Source organism: Squalius cephalus (assembly GCF_949319135.1).
Source record: "Squalius cephalus genome assembly, chromosome: 5".
Taxonomy (NCBI): Eukaryota; Metazoa; Chordata; class Actinopteri; order Cypriniformes; family Leuciscidae; genus Squalius; species Squalius cephalus.
The window spans coordinates 36,482,377-36,504,605 of NC_137126.1; the positions used below are offsets into that span (position 1 = coordinate 36,482,377).

Sequence of the window (22,229 nt, forward strand, 5' to 3'; positions counted from 1 at the left end):
TTGTGAGCGTGTAAGCACCTTTTTCCCTGAGCGTGAACTGCTAGCATCAGCATAAGTTCAGACAGGGTGAAGAAACAGTGGACGTCAGGTGCTGTTACATCAGGAATTCATTCAAAACAGTTTGTTAGCATTTATTTTACTGAATGTAAGCCTAATATTAAAGTATACAGTCAGTGATTTATCTGGTGTCTGGCAGAGAAGACGCCTTTTGATGTGTCCCTTTTTATGGTTGACCTTGTCTGGATTGTCTAACACAGTTGCTAGTCATCTTATCTCATGAACCGTGTTGCTGAACCGAGCAACTGGCTTTGTCCTGCAGAGACAGGGTGGATTCCGTGACGGGCAGCAAGTCCAAACAATGCATCACCCTGAAGCTTCAGGACATATGGTGCTCTCAACAGAATTCATCTGATCAAACACTCTCTTCTTTTCTTCTTTAATATATAACCCTGTGAGATTACCTGCCCTTTGTAATTCTATGATCTCACACAGGCTTTGTTCTCTGCAGGCAAGTTCAGATAAAACGTTGTTTTGATTCATTTACAGTTCACTTACCACAGTTGAGAGATACGTCATGCAGCCACTTATGACTGTTGTTTAGGTGAAGTACTCTTCCACTCTTCCATGTGCATTCAGACTTCCTCTTATATATAAGCTTGTTGTTTCATTGTTTTAGACATTTGAGAATGTGGAAGTTCTGTGGGATCATATTTTTTTTGCTTCTTATCATGATATTTGCTTTTGCACTTTGATTATTTAGTGTTGTTACACAGATACACTTTTAAAAAAGTCAGTTAAACTCAAAAAGTGGGGATGGACATTATATCAGTCCCGTATTAGTTATCTGATGATATTGCTGCCTATTTGATATTTAAAAGTTTATAAGTTTAAGTTTCTTTTTATTTAAACAGGGACAATGCACAAATTAACATTAACCTTGTGTCAAAACAAGGAGAGACGCATTGTGCCAGGTTATAGCACAAGTGCTATTTTCCGCCCGTAGTCCCTTGGCAGATCAATAAGACAATAGGACAAAATTTCATAAAAGTAAAATACAAAACATTAAAATATACAATTTTACAACTACAGTCACACTTAATTTTCAATTAAAACTATCATATGCTCAATTGTTCCCCCTTACTTAAACCAACACACACACACACACACACACACACACACACACACACACACACACACACACACACACACACACACACACACACTTCATAAATGGATGACACACCACAAAAAGGATAGTTCACCCAAAAATGAAAATTCTGTCATTAATTATTCACCCTCATGCCTTTCCAAACCCGTAAGACTTTCGTACATGTTCAAAACATAAATATTTTTAATAAAATCTGAGCGATTTCTTTGCCTCCATTGAAAGCAACTTCAACTAGATCGTAAAACTAGTCCATATGAATTGAGTGGTTTAGTCCAAATTTTCTGAAGAGACACGATCACTTTATATGATGAGCTGATTGAATTTAGGCTTTTATTCACAAATAAACATTCATCAACTGACACATCAGTTGTGGTAAACAGAAGCTTAAGCATGTTTGCTTGATGTGCGAGAACCATTCAACCAATGAGATTCATTCTCGTGTTACGAAGCCCATTTGAGCTTCCGCAAGAACCAATGAGATTCATTCTCGTGTTACGTAGCCCGTTTGAGCTTCCAACAAGAACCAATGAGGTTTGTGCTCGCACGTTTGGTTGAGCTTCTGTTTATGTTCGCTGATCAATGTTTATATGTGAATAAAATTCTAAATTAAATCTGTTTATCATATAAAGTGACAGTCTCTTCAGAAACTTTTGTTTTACAATCTCTTTATGAAGCGTAAGAGTGGTAGTTGCGTAGCTGTCCGTGGAGAGTACAGAACTGGTTTAGATTATATTAAATATATCTTAACTTGTGTTCCGAAGATGAACGAAAGTCTTAAGGGGTTTGGAACAACACGAGGGTGAGTAAATGATGATAGAACTTTCATTTATTTTTGGGTGATCTAACCCTTTAACAGTGCATGCTCATTTTCATCAGTTTTTATAGTTTAGTTTTACATTTTCACATCATGTAGGCCTAGCACTTATTTAAAGATGATCTTTATTAACACTGTTAATGTAATCTTCTATGTTGTTTTTAAGACAAAATTGTAGATATAATTAATTAATGTAATTAATTTGAGCTATTTCTCAGTTATTTGCCATAATATGAAAATAATTATTGGCTTATTGGTATCAGCCAGAATTGTAATATTGGTGCATCTCTTTAAAAAGTGCTTAATGTGGTAAAAAATGGAAATTCCAAATCTGTAGGACTTTCTTACTTCTGCAAAACACAAAAAGACGGCACTTAGAAAAAGGTTGGTATCTAAACCGTTTTGGTCAACATTGTGAGGGCCAAAAAAAAAAGAAAAAAAGACACACTTTCAAATAACTTCTTTTACTATATGTGACTAAGTCATACATGAGAGTGAGTAAATGACTACAGCATTTTCATTTTGGGGTGAACTATCGCTTTACTAGTATTATTTAATATAACTGAATCTGCCTGGCTACATTAGATTACACCAGCAATAGATGTTTTTTAAGGGTCAGATCAATTAATATGATCCCCTTACGGAAACAAGTGACATTCACACTTCCAACTCATATTATGGTCCTTAATATAATTTAGCATCATTTTTGTCACTGATATATAATAAATACAGTTTGAGGCCTGTCCATGTGAAATATGAATGCATGGTGTAATCCAGTCTGCTGCGTTGATCTCTGGACAGTTATTTTTATCTATTGGATTTCATTTGTGGATTTTAGCTTGGTCATGAGTCATGATGAATTTCAGATTTTAATACTGATACAGACTTCAAAGTCACTGTCAAAATGAAAGATTCATGATTGTAAAGTCAGTAAACGATGACCATGAGGATTATTCCACTTTGATCTTGTATTTCTTAAAGAGATTTCCATGGAAACAGGATGGAAGACTTTTACGGATGTGCTCGGATTTAGTGTTGCTGTTGGTAATCCTATTCATCCCTGAGGGATATGAAAGGTAGTTTTGCCTGATCCTCATCTTCCATTAGTTCCTCACACATCCACAAACACAGAAGCACACACACACACCCTAATTTGAAGTATACTGTATGAGGAAAAGCAGAAGTGTCTCTGAGATATGAGTGTATTTGAATTACACAGCTATAGTTCCTCTTGATTTTCTTAGTTACAGAAACACTGATACAAATACTCCTCTTCACCTCTCCGTCTAAATGTCTTACTCATCATGATAAGTTTGGCTGGGATTTTCCAATGTTTAATGGTGTGTGGTGGTCACTGTTTCCCCTTGTGTAATGTTATTTAGTATAGCCTATTCCTGCTAAACATGTTTAGTCTAAAAAATACAAGGTTCAGCGCTAACTGAATTTATCCATACTTTTTCATACTGAATTTTATCCAGTCTAATGCTGTGGAACTCAACCCAAAGTTGAGAGTGAGATATAGTATCGGTATTTGTCATTTGTTTGTGTAACGTCTGTTGCCTGTCTGAGTGCATTATGTCACTTATTCATCATATAGTTGCACATACTCTTGGCTACTCATACTTTCAAATTTAGAAATGCAATATAATATACAAGTACAGTTAAAAAGTTTGAGGATTTTTTTTTTTTTTTTTTTTTTTTTTTAAAGAATTGTTTAAAGAATTTTTTTTTATGCAGTAAAACACTAATATTGTTCAATTTTATTATAATTTAAAATAACTGTTTTTAATTTCAATATATTTGAAATGTGATACTATAATGGTACTAATCATTCTAATATGCTGATTTGGTGCTCAAGAAACATTTATTTTATATTATCAATGTGGAAAACAGTTGTGCTGCTTTAAACCATTATAAAAAAAGTTCTTCAGAATTCTTTGATGAATAGATATTTCAAATAAATGTCATTCTTTTGAACTATGTTTTGTAACATCATATGTCTTTACTGGCACTTTTGATCAATTTAGTGCTTCCTTGCTAAATAAAAGTATTAATTTCTTTAAAAAAGCACACCTCTCTTCATATGCTTCATGATTTGAGGTATATTCATGTCCGTATTAAGTTAAACACTTAGGGTTAGGGGTTTGTTCATATTTAAATGTAAAACTAGTTTAGTAATTGTGATGCTCCATCGACTAGAACAAATATAGTTTACTGTGTAGTTTGTCCGACAAATATCAGTTTAATTGAAACGTTGTTATTGGTTTAATCAATGCCTTTTTAAGATCGGAAAAAAATATCAGTGTGCCTATTTACATTTTTTTTTTTTTTTACTTTTTTTTTTTTTACACATGCTCTCATAAACATAGACAAACAGACAGTGTCTTGTCAAGAATACCCAATGAAATGGCATCAAGGCACATGACTCACCCCCCCCCCCCTCTCTCTCTCTCTCCCCCCACACCCCAAGGCCTTGACATTCTGGTTCATGGTTTTGTCAATAATGCACTACCCCAATATTCTCTCTCTTTTTGTTCTTCAGACATGCACATGCATGTGTACAGTACACACACTCATAGTCCCTGCCCATAGCTAAGGGGGAAAGGACAGAGAGAATATTCTGCTTTATGGTGCAGTGGAGTATGGGTGCCTTCCTCATTATGATCCAGACATGAATAATACCTCAATTCATATGGCTTGTTGAGAAGTTTTCTGCAGAGCTGCTTTATAGCTTTAGCCACTTTTCCCCTGTTCCTGTTATATTTTCACTTGGGCTTGGTTCAGCACGGCACGATTACAAACCATTCTTGGCCCGGAATTCTATTTACTTTGTGTTACCAATGTAACGACTGACGCATTTGTATTACATTTCAAAGAGCGTCCATTATCGATTGGCACGACGGTAAAGCGGCTTTTGTATAATATTATAAAAGATTTTTGGCACTGTTATTGAACTGAATTGAATCAACATTTTGCTAACTCAGTGAATAACAACACTGTTACTTATAGCTGAATTGAACTCATTTCATAATTGATGATCTTTACACAAGTATTGAACTGAACTGAATGAACTCTGAACTGACTTCAGTTGAATAATGACACTTTTGTCTTTTCTTTTTTTTTAGCTGTTTTGCAGCAAAAATGTATTGAATTCAGTTTGCATCATTTATCATTATTGTCCTGTTTATCACTGTAAAGCTGATTTGAACCAATCTGTATTGTATAAAGCGCTATATAAATAAAAGTGACTTGACTAGATTTGTGCTGTAGGTTTGGTTGTTGCTTTGTAGCCAATAAAATAGCCAAAATGTCCCATAGTTAATTTGAAGGAAGGACTTGAGCCATATCTAAGAACCAGAATATGACAGACATGGTTGTGGGCTTTTTTAACTTTAGCCAGTTATAGCAACCACCCAGAAAATTACCTAGCAAATGCTTAGCAACCACCCAGAACTCCTTAGCAACCACCTATAGCAATACCCTGGTATTGCAAGCATTATTCTGATGTTCTACAGAAAATGTACAATTATTATCATTATCATCTTGCTGGAACTGCTAGCAGGGTATTGACCACACAAGTCCCACGCTTGTGCTGTTCAAGAGCCAAAATGGAGAGATTTATGGAGGCTACTGCAATTCCCTAAAGGCTGAAAGGAACACGAGGACATGGAGAGAGGGAGGGAGACATAGCCGTGAGGTAGAGGTGAATCGAAGGACAATGATAGCGGGAGAGAGGCTGATATCACAGGGAGGTGGGGTCGAGGAAAAATTGAAAGCTTTGCAGCAAAAGATATGATAAAAAAGGAAAAATGCAGAGCTCAGTGAAGAGAGTAAATGAAAGATGTGTGGGCGAGAGCAAAAGAAAAGAAATAAGCAGAGAGAGAAACAGAAGAGAGGGGAGCTGAGGACAGAGTAACGAGAACAAGATAGATGGAGAATAAAAGGAGCAGCGGAAAGAGTGAGAGCAGCTGGGTGATGTGTTGCTCAGTGAACCTCATGGCAAGGTCGTTGTCATTGTGCATTTTCAAATTAGCTTTATTTTAATACTGATTTCAAATTTACTTTACAGCGTACTTTAAAAAATTGTTTTAAGATGCAGTGTTTTACCTTTTTATGTAGAAATCCATATATATAATCTATATAATATAAAATATAATATATATAATAATGAATAGAAAGAACATTTATTTGAAATTGAAATCTGTCTTTAATGTAACTTTTCATCAGCGTAAAGTGTTCTTGCTGAAAGTATACATTTCTTTAACTCTTAAATGCATTAATGTTTCGCCAATCATTATTACTTATTTGGGTCTTCAGAGACCTATCTAATCTAACATGGATGGATCTCTATTTTATTATTCTGTAATTCTTACTCTAATATCAGGAGAGTTTTACATTATCGCGGGAGGTAAAGCATATTTTGTTACCTTTTGGAGCTTGGAAAGGTTCAGTTTGAGCAGATATTTTATACCATCATCACTGTCATCGTCAGAGCTCATTTACCAGTACATTCAGCATCTGGCTCATTTTCAACATCTTCAAAATCAATATTTTGATCAATGACAGCTTCTTCACCAGATCCACCATCAAGTGACTGTGACACTAATATTTGATTGTGTTCAGTAAATCGCTGAGCCATTTCAGTTTTTCTGATGATACTTCCTATTCTTTTGTTTTCTGCCTGTGGTAACTATGTGTGAAACATTACTTCATCATTGTATATCAGATATTTCCACTTTGTAAAATAAAGGTGAATTGCACTTATTTAGTCATCAAAGATTTAATTATTTTTGTGCAGAAAAAATATACTTGCACTGTTACACACCTCGAGTCGTTAACGACCCTATTAAACTTTTACAAAAACTAGGTGGGAAAACAGGCATTCTTTTATAATTTTATAATTTTTTATTTTTATATTGTTTATAATGAATTGATTGAGGAATACTAAGAAAGTTGATGTCTAACTTTAAAACATGAATGAGGAGGAGGGTGGTGAATGACGTCACGTGTCACTAAAGATCCGAGGTATGCATTTAAGGGGTTAAACTAAAATCGTATTGACCCCAAACTTTTGAATGGTAGTGTATATATTTTAGTCTCAGTTTGAGTAATTATAGTTAGGAACCAACAGAAAAGGAAAGATGCATCTGTATTTATACAGGAATCACAATCATGGTAAACAAGATTGCACATTGCACAAAAGAATGAAGAGTCCTCTGACATTTTCTACCAGTCATTGTGGTTCATATCTCTCTCATCTGATATCAGTATCAATAACCTTACTGGCATCACACATTAGATTTGCCTGTGGGATGTCTTCTTTTCTTCACCCACACAGGTTAGGTTATTCCACCATGTGAACAGTTGACTATTAAATGACTATTAAAACAAATTTTTGTGTTTTATTTCAGGTTATATTTCACTGTTGATAATCCAGGTACTATCCACTGTTTATAGTTTTCATTTACCTTGCATTTATTATGAAATTCTAAGGTAGGTGGAAGAAATGAGCTTTAGGTAATTAAAGCCTGTTCAAGCTTTCTCACTTGCACCATCAAGGCAAGATCCACTCTGCGTCTTAGTTGGATTTTGCAATAAAACCCTGCATTATGGTTCAGTACATGTATTCAGAAAAAAGCCTTGAAACGCTTTGCCAGAGGTGCTTGTACTGTACAGATTGTTCGACCCGCCTTTAATGGATTTTACACCAGAGAGAGAGACAGAGAGAGAGAGACAGGAAAAGTAGGTCATGGCAGTTTTTGCTGGGTCAGAATCGCACAAGCTGAGGCTTCAGCTGTGAGAGAACGGCTCTCGCTCTCTTTCCATTTTAGTATTTCCCATATGAACTCATCTTTAAGTGTTTGTTCTTTTTATGGTCATACTTATTTATGCCTTTAATTTTGCTGCCGTAGGATGCACATCTCTCTGCGGTGGGCTGCAATATATTCATCTATTAACAGAACTAGCGGAGTGGGCCATATGTCTTTTATACAGCACCTGTCTATGCTCAGCTGTTGTTTGTGTGCACGCATGTGTATATTTATGTGTAACTGAGCGTGTGAAGATGGGTGCATCTGCACCAATGACTGTATCTGCTCAGTGTGGAAGCTGAGTGGTTTCTTAACTCTGTTGGTGGCTGATGGAATAACAGCTGGATGCCATTCCTATTACAGTATGTGTTTGAATGGAATGACCTGCAAGTGCAGTGACATGAGCTGTTGTTGATTTTTGAATCAACATAGTGTATGTGTGTATATGTATATGTATATATATATATTACTGAACAAAAATTATAAACGCAACACTTGTCATCACATTTTTTATGAGCTGAACTCAAAGATCTAAGACTTTTTCTATGTACTCAAAAGGCCTATTTCTCTCTAATATTGTTCACAAATCTGTCTAAATCTGTGTTAGTGAGCACTTCTCCTTTGCCGAGATAATCCATCCACCTCACAGGTGTGGCACAGGGCAGATGGCAGACAGCATGTATGGCGTTGTGTGGGTGAGCGGTTTGCTGATGTCAACGTTATGGATCGAGTGGCCCATGGTGGCGGTGGGGTTATGGTATGGGCAGGCGTATGTTATGGACAACGAACACAGGTGCATTTTATTGATGGCATTTTGAATGCACAGAGATACCGTTACGAGATCCTGAGGCCCATTGTTGTGCCATTCATCCACGACCATCACCTCATGTTGCAGCATGATAATGCATGACCCCATGTTGCAAGGATCTGTATCTCCTGGAAGCTGAAAACATCCCAGTTCTTGCATGGCCAGCATACTCACCGGACATGTCACCCAATGAGCATGCTTGGGATGCTCTGGACCGGCGTATACGACAGTGTGTTCCAGGTCATATCCAGCCACTTCGCACAGCCATTGAAGAGGAGTGGACAAACATTTCACAGGCCACAATCAACAACCTGATCAACTCTATGCGAAGGAGATGTGTTGCACTGTGTGAGGCAAATGGTGGTCACACCAGATACTGACTGGTTTTCTGACCCCCCCCCTTGAGTGGCCTTTTATTGTGGCCAGCCTAAGGCACACCTGTGCAATAATCATGCTGATATGCCACACCTATGAAGTAGATGGATTATCTCGGCAAAGGAGAAGTGCTCACTAACAGATTTAGACAGATTTGTGAACAATATTTGAGAGAGATAGGCCTTTTATGTAAATAGAAAAAGTCTTAGATCTTTGAGTTCAGCTCATGAAAAATGGGGGCAAAAACAAAAGTGTTGCGTTTATAATTTTGTTCAGTATGTGTATTAAAATGTATCCAGAAAGGATTTATGGTGAAGAGGGAGACAGTACGGTTACTGTTAAGTGTTCTCGATCTAGATGCCGTTGCCTATAGACGAGCACCACAATCCTGGTACAAACTTTATGTGGCACGTTCACTCGTACGTGTCTTCGTGCTCGTCTATAGGCATCCTAAGACAAATGGTAATGCCATGTTGTTAGATTAGCACCTGTAGAATTTCCTTTTGTTGAAAGCCCAGATAAAAGTAAAAAGCTACTATGTTTAGATCCATGTCCGAGGCAGTTCGACTTCAAGAGCGCATTTCTTTAAAACAAAAAAAAGAAAGGGAAGACCGCTTCTACGGAAGACAGTATTCTCGAAATATTTCGACTTTATTCTCGAAATGCTAGATGTTTATTTATTTTTACGGATTTTTTTTTTTTTTTTTTTTTTTTTACGTTGCGGTTCAGGGCTTGCGTAGTGTAGCCTATATATACAGTGGTGTAATAAAAAAACACACACACACAAATATATATATATATATATATATATATACATATAAATTAATTGTGATGATAAAATGGTAAATCAATAGAAAAGTATCTGTAATCTTTATTTAATGAAATGAATTCCTGTCAATGTGCAAGAATTTAAAATTACTTCAAACATTTCTATGATACTGACATTTCTATGCATCTTTTGATTTAGTAGCTTTGTCTCAAAAGAATTTTCCATTGAAAATAATATTTAAAAACAAATGAAATAACTGTTTTTGTACAAAATCTGCATTAAATTCACGTGGATAGCACTGCTCAAATAATTTGGTCTCGATAGAATTTGATAAAAAATGTTAAGAAGCAAATGCCTCAATTGTCCATTTAGTGTTATTGCTGTCTCTATTGCTTTTCAGTCATATGCTAAAATGAATAAATAAACCACTGATTTCTCATTGCAATTGACACTACATTTGTGTTAAATATTTGAATAATCTGGTGACCTCCGCATGTTTTTGTCCCTCATGTCCTGATATAGTTTTTCCGTGGCCAAATTTGACTATGGTTGAGATATGGAAATTTATTATATAATCTGTTCAGTAGATTGTGGGAAAAAAGAGGGAGGAATATAGTGTCAGAAGTTACACAGGAGAGATTTTATACCAGGTGCAATTTAGGTCATGTGAATTTTATTGCGTATTCGTACCAGAAAGTCACCTGATGTTCCTTGTGCTTTTATAAGGTTATAGCTCGGTTTATCTCCCTAAACTTTATTTTGTTTTTGTCATAATAAGGCCTCAAACAAAAGGACAAGCGTGTGATAGTGTATGCTGAGGCTTGTGAGGAGAGCTTTCTTTCTTTAGTTCTTAGACAGGACACTTTTTCCCCCCTTGAGCACAAGTCACAACAAGTCTTCATAGTGCACTTACTGGAGACTAACCTTCAGATTTCACCAGTCAGAGTTTACAAAATGGCTAACTTGACTAAAAGGAAGCTTAGACCTGACATTTACAATTTGAACGAACTTTTATCGTAAGTTTATCTTAAGCCCTATTACACAGTTATTCAAAGCAGCTGGTTTGTCTGGTTAGGTGGCTCTCTCTGTTTGTTTATGTGTGTGTGTTTGAGGGCATTTCAGTGGTGTTTTGAATTTTGATGCTAGAATTGAAGGACACATTTAACTGAGGATGACAAATCAGATAAGAAATGACGGATCTGTGAGAATGTATGTGTGCATTGCCCACGTTTTCCCTCAGTCTGTTGAAGTATGCTGGCAAAGCACACTACTCTTTTGTGATTCTATCACCCGATCACAGATCACTGCTTGCTGAAACTGTAAATGTCACGAATATCCTTGAGTTAAAATACTTTTTAAACTTTTTTTTTCTTAATCTTTTGCTTAAAGGGAATTTTTCTACCAAAAATGAAAATTGTCATTTACTCACTCTCATGTTGTTCCAAACCTGCATGACTTTCTTTCATTCTTCTGTCAAAGACTAAAGAAGATATTTTGAAAAATGTAAAATGGGTTCAGTCAGATCCAATTGAATATCGTTTCAGAATTGTCTTTTTTGGTTGTACTATCCCGTTAAATGAAATCAGGTCTCTTCTTTTGGTTGTTTAAAATATGTTAGACCTGTAACTGACCTAGATTTCGGAATGATGTTAAAGATCTGTATTTTATTAGTTGTTGCATTTGTGCTGTTGATCTTAGGTTGGTTTCAGCTGATACGTGTCTACTGTGCCAGACACCCCCTGAAGTCCTGAGCAGTGTGTTACATTTAAGGCATGATAATGTTTAGATTGGAACCCACCCAGAGCAATGAAATCAGATATAAACTTCTCAGCAAACAGATTTCTCATTCTTGCACAACTGAAAAAACATTTTTTTTTCTGTGAGGTAGATTTTGCTCAAACATGGCCATACTTTTTAAATATTGTGGTTATTCAGTAAAATTGGTTGAGAGTGATGTAAACCATTTTAAAACACCTTCCCTCACAACAATTTGAACACATGAATATTCCTCCAAAATATAATAGTTGCTACAATTATTGGTATCAGCCAAAAGTGTCATCAAAAAAGAGCTCTAAAGTCCCTTACTGATGCTGCTTTCATAAGTGTGAATGCAAGTCTACCACTATTTTTCACTTCACTTGAGTGTCTGTTTACACAGAACTCTTCTGAGACACTCAGTCACGCACTTACTGAGAAACAGTACGGCTATTCCAAAACAATCCACACCCACGGCCTTTTTACATCTAACCCGGAAGGATCCTTCACTCTTCTTTACCCAGCTGGCCTTCTGCATGTCCCCTCTGTCAAAGTATCGGGTAGCCTGCAGTTATCAGAGACCCAGATACAGCTCACTATCTCTCAGATGCTCCATTTCCCCGTCTGCATCTCTGGGCTGACCGCGCCCAGCTCTGTGTCTTTGATGCTGGGTCCCCCAGTCCCATAGTGCTGCTGTGTTGGTGGTAGAGGAAGCAGGGTGATAAACAGCGAGTGTTCCCTCCAGACATGCGCTCAGGCAAAGCAGCAGCACTGATAACAGCACTCGGGATGGTCTGCTGATGGAACCAAAAACAAAATGAAGATGAGGACTGAAAGCACACGTAGAAGCAGTTTATGTCCTTTCCCTTAAAAATGACACCATTTATTTGAATGCTATGTTCATTATTATGATTGTCTTTTAATTCAAATAATTGATGAAGATAGTTTTTGGCATCAATGCGATTAATCTCATTTTTAAATTAGCAGAAATTTGCATCTAAAGGGGACCAAATGTCTTGAGACTTTTATTTTGCGTTATTTTTCATTGTACTTGAAATTATCAGCATAACAATTGGAGTTAAAAGTTGTATTGAAAAACAGTAAGTATTATGATTTCAGAATGTCTTGGTATTTTGTAGGCTATATCCTTTTTTGTTTTCATGGCTGCTGTGCAGAATCAAATCCATTTCTAATGCATTTATGAATGAATTTTTCATTTGACAGCAGATCAATTCAAAACCAACTAGAACTATTCTATACGATTCAGTAAACTTTGATGTATTTATTCATTTAATATGTATTGATATTAAAGTAGTCAATGATTGATTCCATTTTTAGCATTTTAAATTGCTTTTTGGCAAACACAAAAAAAATTCACATATTCCAAGCGCCATGATTTGTAAAAAAATGTATGAATCATACATAATTTAATCCTTCCATAACAAAAAAAAAAAAAAAAATTATTTGAAACTGAAATACAAATAAAGCAACAGTGTCATTGTTTGTGTGTTTTCTGAACATAGACACATGTGCTGCTGTCTTTTAGAAATCACACTGAACAACAAATCAGGTTTAGATAAATGTGTTAGCTGCTAAATAATTAATAATGTGTCAACTTTGACAGCCCTGTTCATTATTTTCTCAACCCCCCTCCCCTCCGTCAGGTGTCCATCTCTCTCTTTCTGTCAGTATGTTTTCCCCAGGAGATCCCTTGCATCCGTAACACAGACTGCAGTTATCAGAGAGAGCTGTTATGGTGCTTGTATAATCTCTTGTGTGACCCACATCTCTTATCGCTGTTTTCAGAGCAGTGCAGAACCAGCATTTTCCCATTCTCTGGGTTGAATCTTTCACAGACACATCTCATTGTCTGCTCTGTTTGCATACAGTATATGCTACTCCATGTCTCACATTTGGTAAGGGTGGTTCCTAAGCTAAAATCAACAAAGAAATGCTGTGAGAACGTTACAGGGAATCTGCCCTCTCCTGTTTTGCTACACTGAATGACAGAGCTCATTGTAAACTTTTCTCAGTCTACTGGACAGAGACTTTAAACAGTGTATTGAGCATTAAGGCTCCATATTTTGTACTTCTGTAGCATTTAATCTTTTTCCCTGATGTCCACTTATAATGTTTGAATCATTGAATCAAGTTTATTATAATTCTCAATGGCCAACTTCTGACAAAGAAACATTCAGTAATGCGTAGTAGTAACCCAGAAATCTCTTTCTTTTCTGAACAGAGCCACTTTTCCACACAGCATTGAATTGTTTTGTGAAGATACAACACAAGTTTGTGTGAGGTTTTGCTGTAATGCGCTGTTTTTGCTACCGTACCTTTAAGACTTGCGTGACTTTGTCGATTATAATGGAAGCATTTTGGTTTTGTCACGTCATATGCTTGTGGTACAGATACGATGTAATGGAAAGAAACTATTACCACAGACACTTTTAAGGTGGTCACTGCTCACTGACTTTCCAGAACAGATGTCTAGACAAAGAGAGAAGCATAAGAGAGGCAAAACACAGTGAGAGAGTGCCTGATCGCTTTAGAGAGAACAGCAGAGAGAGAGTCTGTATTACAGCTCTCTCTGGTTCTGTGGTAACTGTCAGACACACGCTACCTAAATAGACATGAAGTTGGGTCTAATTATAGAATATTCCAGCATTAACTCTCCAATCTTCCAAACAGGCCAATAATGTGGAAAATTAAAAATATTCATGGACAGCTCTAGTCTAGAGCGTCCAAGTTCAACTACAGTCGATCAAATCTCATTGACCGTGTGTGTGGCAATAAATCTTCTCCATCATGCCAGCCTGCTGTCTCTCATCTGTGGAAACTCAGCTGAATTTGTCCATGTAGGAAATAAAGACGAGTTTCCCATGTGTTTGCACAAGCAGTCCAATGTAAGCAAAGACTCCTCAAAGTGTACAGTTTAACTTTCCCACACTTGTAACATTGTAGAATATAGTCTTTGTAATAATAGTATATAATAGTATTATGCAGGTGAATCTGGCGAAGAAAATGTGCTTATTAAATGTGCATAAAATAATGACTAAAATATGTTGCAATGTAACAAAACTTTTCTTCCTTGTTTCCTTTTTTAATTAATGAATTAATTTAATCTTTTCTTTTTCTTTTTGTCTGAAATTTGTCAGACATTAATCTTTATGAGATTGTACACCCACAGAGACGTTGGAATTTAATTAGCGGTAATTGCTGGGGTTTTTTTTTTTGCTGACTAAGTGTCTGTGGTCATATTCATCCTTTGTTTAAATGACAGAGGTGTGTGAGAGTGAAAATGAGTGTTGGAGACAGAGTTTTGTCTTGCTGTACGAGTTTCAACCCTGTTCTGACATTGCTGTTCTTTCATATGATCTTGATTGATCTTCTGGACTTTTGCCCTGTTTGTTGTTATGGTGTCACACTCATTTATTTAAGAGAGTCTTTTCAAAGACGGCAAACAGAACAGAACAACATCAGAGAGAGAATGAGAGCCTGCGCAAGACCATGATCACCCCACCCATACTGTACTGTTATCCAGCCTGAACACTCTAAATCAAAACATATGCATGCAACCATACTGTTACGTCACTCTCTTTCACTTGCATAATTGTTTTATGTGCATGTATGTGCCTTTGAGTTAATCATTGGGCAAGTCCCAGATCTCATCAGGACATGACGCAACTTTAGGGAATGGCTCTTTGTTTCGCTGTTTGTACTTTAGAGAGATCGAGATGGACAAAGAAACTGAGAGACTATTAGTTTTCTCTAGGGAGTGATTCAATTAAGGTGTGACAGGAATTGGAAAGATCTGGCTCTTTCGCTGAGTCAATCAGGAGCTCAAGAGTCAATTACAGACCAACCTATGATGCATCACATATAAGTTACATTTTATCCGTTCACACGCTCATACAAGCTCCCAGCGTCCTTCACTCGAAAACACACCGAGTTGAAGCGAGGTGAGGGATGTGAGTCAGTGTTTCTCACAGGAAACTGCTTCTGTTCAGGTGCTGCTGAACATTCAGTGGAACGTTTGTCTCTGAGTGTGACTACATGTATTTTATTGTCTGCAGTTAGCCAGTAAACAACTGAATAGTAAAGAATCACATCCTATTTGTGGACATACATCTTAACTCCCAAATATGAGCATTAATATAAACAAAAAATAGTAATAAATCTTACTTTTTATTTAATTTGTTCATATTTTTGTCCAAAATCCTTAGTTTTACCATTTGTTGGTGTAATCAAACAGAAATGTATATATTTCTATAAAAATACACTGAAAGTAATATATTATAATAGATAAGTTACACTAGTAACTGTTTTCTTAAAACACTTTTTTTTTTCTTATATTGGTAAAATAGTATTTATTCATATTTCATATTGGCCTGTATATCTTTTGCAAACTTCATTCTATGGTATTGGCCACCTAGTATATGGCAGATACTTTTGGCATTGATAGCTATCTTTTTCATTTGCTATGTGATTTAAAGGATTGTTTCTATCAATATTGTCAACTTTTAACCATGATTGTCTACATATGATCTTTTTTAATAAGCTTTTATTGTGTTTTGTAGGTTCGGGAGATTCTGGGCCAGTGCTCCTGTCCATCACAGTTTCCAATGACCAAAGTCTCAGAAGGGAAGTACAAAGTGGGCGACTCCAGCGCACTCATCTTCATCAGGGTACAACTTTTATTAACTTTCAGCAGACTTAATATAGCTTAATATGCAAAATAAATGCAAAATTAGCAATAAGTGGAGGCAAGTTAAGTTCTAACACAACAACCCCTTCACAACCAATGGTGTGAGTTTGGAGTGGGACTAACTGTTTGTCTGACCAATATCCACCTTACCTTTCACATAAGAGTGGGCGCAGCCATTTTTAAATTTAATGTGTCTCGCACATTTACAGAAAATAGCTTACTTCTGTGTTAAAAAATAAGGTGGATAGCAGTTTAAGTTTAAAATGATTATTTTTGCAATTTCATTTGGCACAGAATGATACACTTTACTTTCTTTATTACAAAGTTTAGTACAAATGCTGTTGTTACACACACATCAAACCATCGATTCTGTTGTTTACTTTTTGAATCTGTGCTGCTGTATCATTGGGATCTTTAACATTTCCAGAATGGAGGTCAGACTATAATAATTATAGCTCCATAATAAGCCATCCTGAGGTTTGAATGGTGTTTACACAGTTGCCAAGCTTGACCTATTCAAGACTTAGCCTGTTATCCAGCTTCATCTAAAAGCACCCACACCCATTCATACTGCGGACAGAAATAGAGACTTGTGTCATTTCCTGTCCTCTACCTAGCTCTCTGGATTTATGTGTGAGTGTGTGTGAATGGCTTCATGGGTATTTATTTCATGCACTTTATACGTGCATCTTAATGTCCCTTAAGTGTGTTGTCGGGTCTACAGATATTCACTCTCAGCTAGAGGAAATTTTGGAAGGAATTTTATCTTCCTCCAATGCAGCTGGGCTGAATCAATTAAATACCATTCTCCTCCGCATAGATGATGTAACTGCAACCCTATATCCCCCTCTTTCTCTCTGTCGTCATCTGTCTTGATTTGCCCTTTTTCAGTGCCTGTTTTTTCCTCTGCGGTGTGTGTGGTACGTGCACTATTGTTAGATCTTTGTGTGCAACTTAGCTGGTGCTGTTAGATTGAACCCTTTTATTTACTGAGCCTATAATTTTTACATAGACCCGTCATCCTTCACCAGTGCAATTAACACAAGCAGCACAGTGTGGAGTGAAGCAGAGGCCATTCACATGCCTGGCTCAGCTTCTCTGTGTTGACATCAATGAAGAAAATGGAAGGTGATAAGCAAGAGAAATGAGATGACTTTGAGACTGTCGCCTTCAGAAGCTCAGTGCTCATATTGATGTTGTAAACTGAAAAAAAAAAAAAAAAAAATTGCATTTCTGGCGATTGAGACCTTGGCACAAGAGAGAACATTAGCTTTGTTTACTCAGTGCTTATTATAATTATGGTTTCAACATGTGTCCGCCTGTTGCCATGGTGACTCGGGCTGAATCCTAACTGCTTTTTAAAGGGCAGATGAGTAAAGCTATTAGAGAGTGCTGCCCTCCCATTGGTCAATTATTAGGACCTATTGTAACAACAAATCTACCTGCAGTTACATTTAGCTAAATACTTGGTTGGGCTTTTAATTACATGTTAAATATAATCACACATACCAATATTTGCAGAGAAAATCTCTCAAATGATGATTATTCATAGGCATTACACTACTGGTCAAAAGTTTGGGGTTGGTATGATTTATTTAAATGTTTTTGAAAGAAATATTTTATGCTCACCAAGGTTGCATTTATTTTTTCTACAGTAAAACCATAATATTGTGAATTATTAGTTTCTTTTTTTAAAATAGAATTTGAAATGTCACTCACAAAGCTTAATTTTCAGCATAACTCCAGTCTTCAGTGTTACATGGTCCTTCAGAAATCATTCTAATATGTTGATTTGGTGCTCAAAAAAACATTTTATTATCATATCAATGTTAAAAACAGTTGTTGTTTTTTTTGTTGAAAACTTTGTACATTGTACTGATTTCAATTTCAAATAAATGCTTTTCTTTTGAACTTTCAATTCATAAAAGAATTCTGAATAAACCGGATCAAAGTATTGATTACACAAAACACAGTATATGCAGTAAAAAAAGCTGTAGGAGTCAATATAGTTTGTTTCATTTTCATATAATTGAATAAAACTACAGTCCACATCAATACATTTTGCAATCATGTTGGTCTAGCTGTAGTTGAAGACTTAGTAGTTCAGCTTTGATAAATTCATCCCGACTCTCAAGACCCGTTTCACTCCGTCAGCTGTTCGTAAATATAAAAACACGTCCTGTGTGAACAGCTACTTACTTATTTTGTACTGCCTTTATTTTGGTAATATTATTTGGCTTGGTGCGTTGTATTAGCAGCATGGTTTTGTACATCAGTAAATCAAGACCTAAACATTCACCTTTACGAAGTTATCTTTTTTTAATTATTTTCTTATTAATTGTACAGCCCTTTGTACTTCAATTTAAGGTTTAGCTTGTATGAGTGTTTCAATCTTTGTAAAAATGAGTGTACGTCTGTGCGGGTGGGCATTGTGCCAGCCAGCAGATGTGCTTTCTTTTCATGGCAACGGCACACAGACCCTCGTCACATGATTATTCCTTACCATGTGCTCAGCAGATGGAGTTTAGCAATGCTAAATCTATCAAGAGCTTTGATGCAACAGGCACAATCAACACAATCAACAGTGAAAATAAGAAAAGGAGCATTTCTTGATAAAGGAATCAATGGCTGTCTCTTACCTACATTTCTCTCTGTTTATCAGAGAAGAGTTCAGAAAAAAAGGAGGCCTGTTTCTATGCTAAATATCCTCCATTCCCCTCTCTCTGAATACCAGCCGTAAGGGGGTTGAATGAGGGAGAGTGTGTGTCGGTGCGTGCCTTTTTGTTCTCTCTCCAGCTCTGTCATTGTGTGTTGTGATGATAATGAAGGCGATGGAGACCGGTTAGGTGGAGAGAGCTCCGTTATATAGTGCTATAGGACACTGGGGGTTGATCTTATATTAATCAACTGACTCTTATGTTGTCCCACCTGTGTTATTAGTGGTGTTTGAAGATTGCCAATTCTATAGGGTTAGGATTAGGGGTGGTTTAGAGTTAGTTGGATGTAATTATGCATAATTTATAGTTATTACTATACTAACTAGATGTAACATGTAACAAGGACACTGTAAAATAAAGTGTTAGGTTATCAGGCTTATATATTTTGCAGGGTAGACAATAAAAAACGTTACAAAAAATTTTTTTTTTTGACTTGGGCCAGTATGAAACCACCCAAAACACCCTAGCAACAAACTAGCATCACCCTAGGAAGCAACTTTTTCATGGACAAGCACCACTGAAATTTTCTTCACAATATGTAAAAAGCGACTTTACATCTTAGTTCTTGGTTTACAGCTCTGTATATTACAAAGAGACATACAATTAATGAATGAATCAAGTGAATTATGTACGTTCAATCAGTTCCTTGCAGATCCTCTACTGATTATTTTATTGTACTGAATAACAAATGATTTGATGCCTTTAAAGTTTACACTGTGATGGTTTTGTTTCAAAGCTTTAAGTTGTAATATTTTCGTACATCATACTCTGTTTTGTAATTTTCCATTTAAAACTTCTGGGATCTACCATTTAACAATCACTCTTCAATCTGGAACCTTTAACCAGCTGCATATTTCTAGTGCAATAATCATGAATATTTGTTTTAAGTTTTTTTGCATTTCTTTGCTCATCTATTTAACACACACACACACACACACACACACACACACACACACACACACACACACACACACACACACACACATACACACACACACACACACACACACACACACACACACACACACACACATTAGAATATGTGAAAGATGTTAACCTCTCTCTCTCTCTCTCTCTCTCTCTCTCTCTCTCTCTCTCTCTGTGTAGGTGTTACGGACTCATGTTATGGTGCGTGTGGGTGGAGGTTGGGACACACTTGAGCATTACCTCGACAAGCACGATCCCTGTCGCTGTGCCGCATTTGGTGAGATCACCACTCGTGTGTGTCATTTCCTGTCTCTAAGCTTGAGACTTCTTAGAATTTTAAAACAATGCTACATGTGTTTCTTGTGTCTGGTTATTTACAGTCTTACAGTATCATACATTCAAGTTATACAAGTTTTTGTTTCTAGTGTTTTTTTGTTAATAAAGGTTAGTTCCTTCATTTAAGTGCTCAACACTAATAGCGTCTGTTAATGGACTTTTACAACAGATTGATAATAGGACAGAATAATCAGTACAAGGATAATACAATATAATAAAATGACAAGAGCAATCAATACAATTACAAGCAATAGAATAAATAATACATTGAATATAATACAGTTGAAGGTTAAGAGAGTGCATTAAGGATCCACATTAAGAAAGTGCTTTTTAAGCTTCGATTTAAAGGTGGCAAATGATGAAACTATTCTGATTGATAGTGGTAGGCTATTCCATAATTTGGGGCCTGCTACTGCAAAAGCTCGGTCACCTCGATGTTTCAGTCTCGATCTACGCACAGAGAGCAATCCAAGGTTACTAGACCTAAGTGACTTGGGTGGGTTATGGTAGTGTATTAAGTCAGATAAGTACCCTGGTGCTAGGCCATGTAATGATTTAAAAACAAAAACAAACATTTTAAACTCAATTCTCTGTTTGACTGGTATCCAGTTTAGAGAGGTTCAAATCGGAATAATGTGATCAAACTTTCGACTACCAGTCAACAGCCTGGCAGCAGCATTTTGTACTAGTTGAAGGCGCCCGATAGATAATTGGTTAGCTCCAAGATAAAGTGAATTACAATAGTCAAGTCGTGAGGTGATAAAAGCATGATTGACTATTTCAAAATTCTTTGGAGAGAGAAAAGATTTGACTTTTGCAAGACGCCGTAATATCATCATTTTCTTGTGACTATTAAAAGAGCCGTCTGATGCCTTTCTTTGACCTCAACAGCTCACCGGTATCAGCAGGCTAAAGCGAGTTGCCAGGGTCCTCACAGCAAGAGCTCCAGCACTCATTCTTCCCGCTCCACAAGCCCAGGACCTCACTGGCGCAATGAGGGAATGGCGCCCTACAAAACACCCGACAGACGCTCTTTGGACCCTGTGTTGGGTGCCACAGCGAATTCCTCTCCATCACGGCCTGGCAGGTCGCACCATGCAGCTGTGCCTGTAGAGATGGAAACTAACACGGTGCGACCCACAACACTGCTGCCTCGACCACCACGAGACAGATCAGAACCTCGCCACTTTAATCCTCTCAGGTCAGTGCAGGTGTGTTTGGGTGTTTAGCAGTGTGAATGTGTGCATGTTTGCTGCACTTGAATGAATGAATGAATGAGGCATTTATATAGCACTTTCATATGTACTACTGTACACCCAAAGCGCTTTACAATCATATCAGGGGATTATATCATATCACTTAGGAAAGTACCTCAAATAGAAAAGTACCCAAAAGTCACACTGGAAACAAAGGCACCTAGAAAAAGAAAATGAAAGTCTTTTTTTATTTTAGAAAAAAAAGTCTTTGGATATAAGTGTACACATCACATATCTTGTAAACAATACATAAAACAAATCATATATATTGTAAATATAGATTTTAAGAATGGATTTTGAAAAGAGAGTACGTTTCATTTTAATTTTTTCATTTTATTTTTTGCTAAGACAAAGCCATTACCTTCTCCATACAGAAAGACATATGAATACTGATGAAAAGTACAGACAAATTAAAAAAAGTTCAAATTAAAATAAAACAAAAGAAAAACATTCACCGAACCACTATATGTGTGTATGGCTATGGAAAGTGTGCAGTCTTGAAGCGTTATGTCTGGGACACATGCATGATTGCGTGTTTGTATAGTTGTTTTGTCTGTGTAGATCCCTTCGGGTGTCTGCCATTTGCTCACACTGACCTAGTTAACTCAACACAAATTATAGCACTCTGTGCACTGTACCTCCAGAGTGAGCTGCATCTTAAGGCAACAGTACACACACACACACACACACACACACACACACACACACACACACACACACACACACACACACACACAGATTATTGCAAGCAGATTTGAACTAATCCCAGGTGACATTCCCTGACAT

The 22,229-nt window shown here is 36.7% G+C and overlaps 1 protein-coding gene across 1 annotated transcript in view; it reads left to right on the top strand.

Annotated features, from left to right (window-relative positions):
• The window catches only part of gas2l1 (growth arrest-specific 2 like 1), a 31,867-nt gene that overhangs the window by 3,009 nt on the left and 6,629 nt on the right, over positions 1-22,229 (top strand). Inside the window, exons 2-4 of the mRNA XM_079872061.1 lie at positions 16,080-16,187; positions 20,032-20,128; positions 21,079-21,388. Of these exons, the coding sequence (XP_079728187.1) occupies positions 16,080-16,187; positions 20,032-20,128; positions 21,079-21,388 (515 nt within the window). The remainder of the gene's footprint in view (positions 1-16,079; positions 16,188-20,031; positions 20,129-21,078; positions 21,389-22,229) is intronic.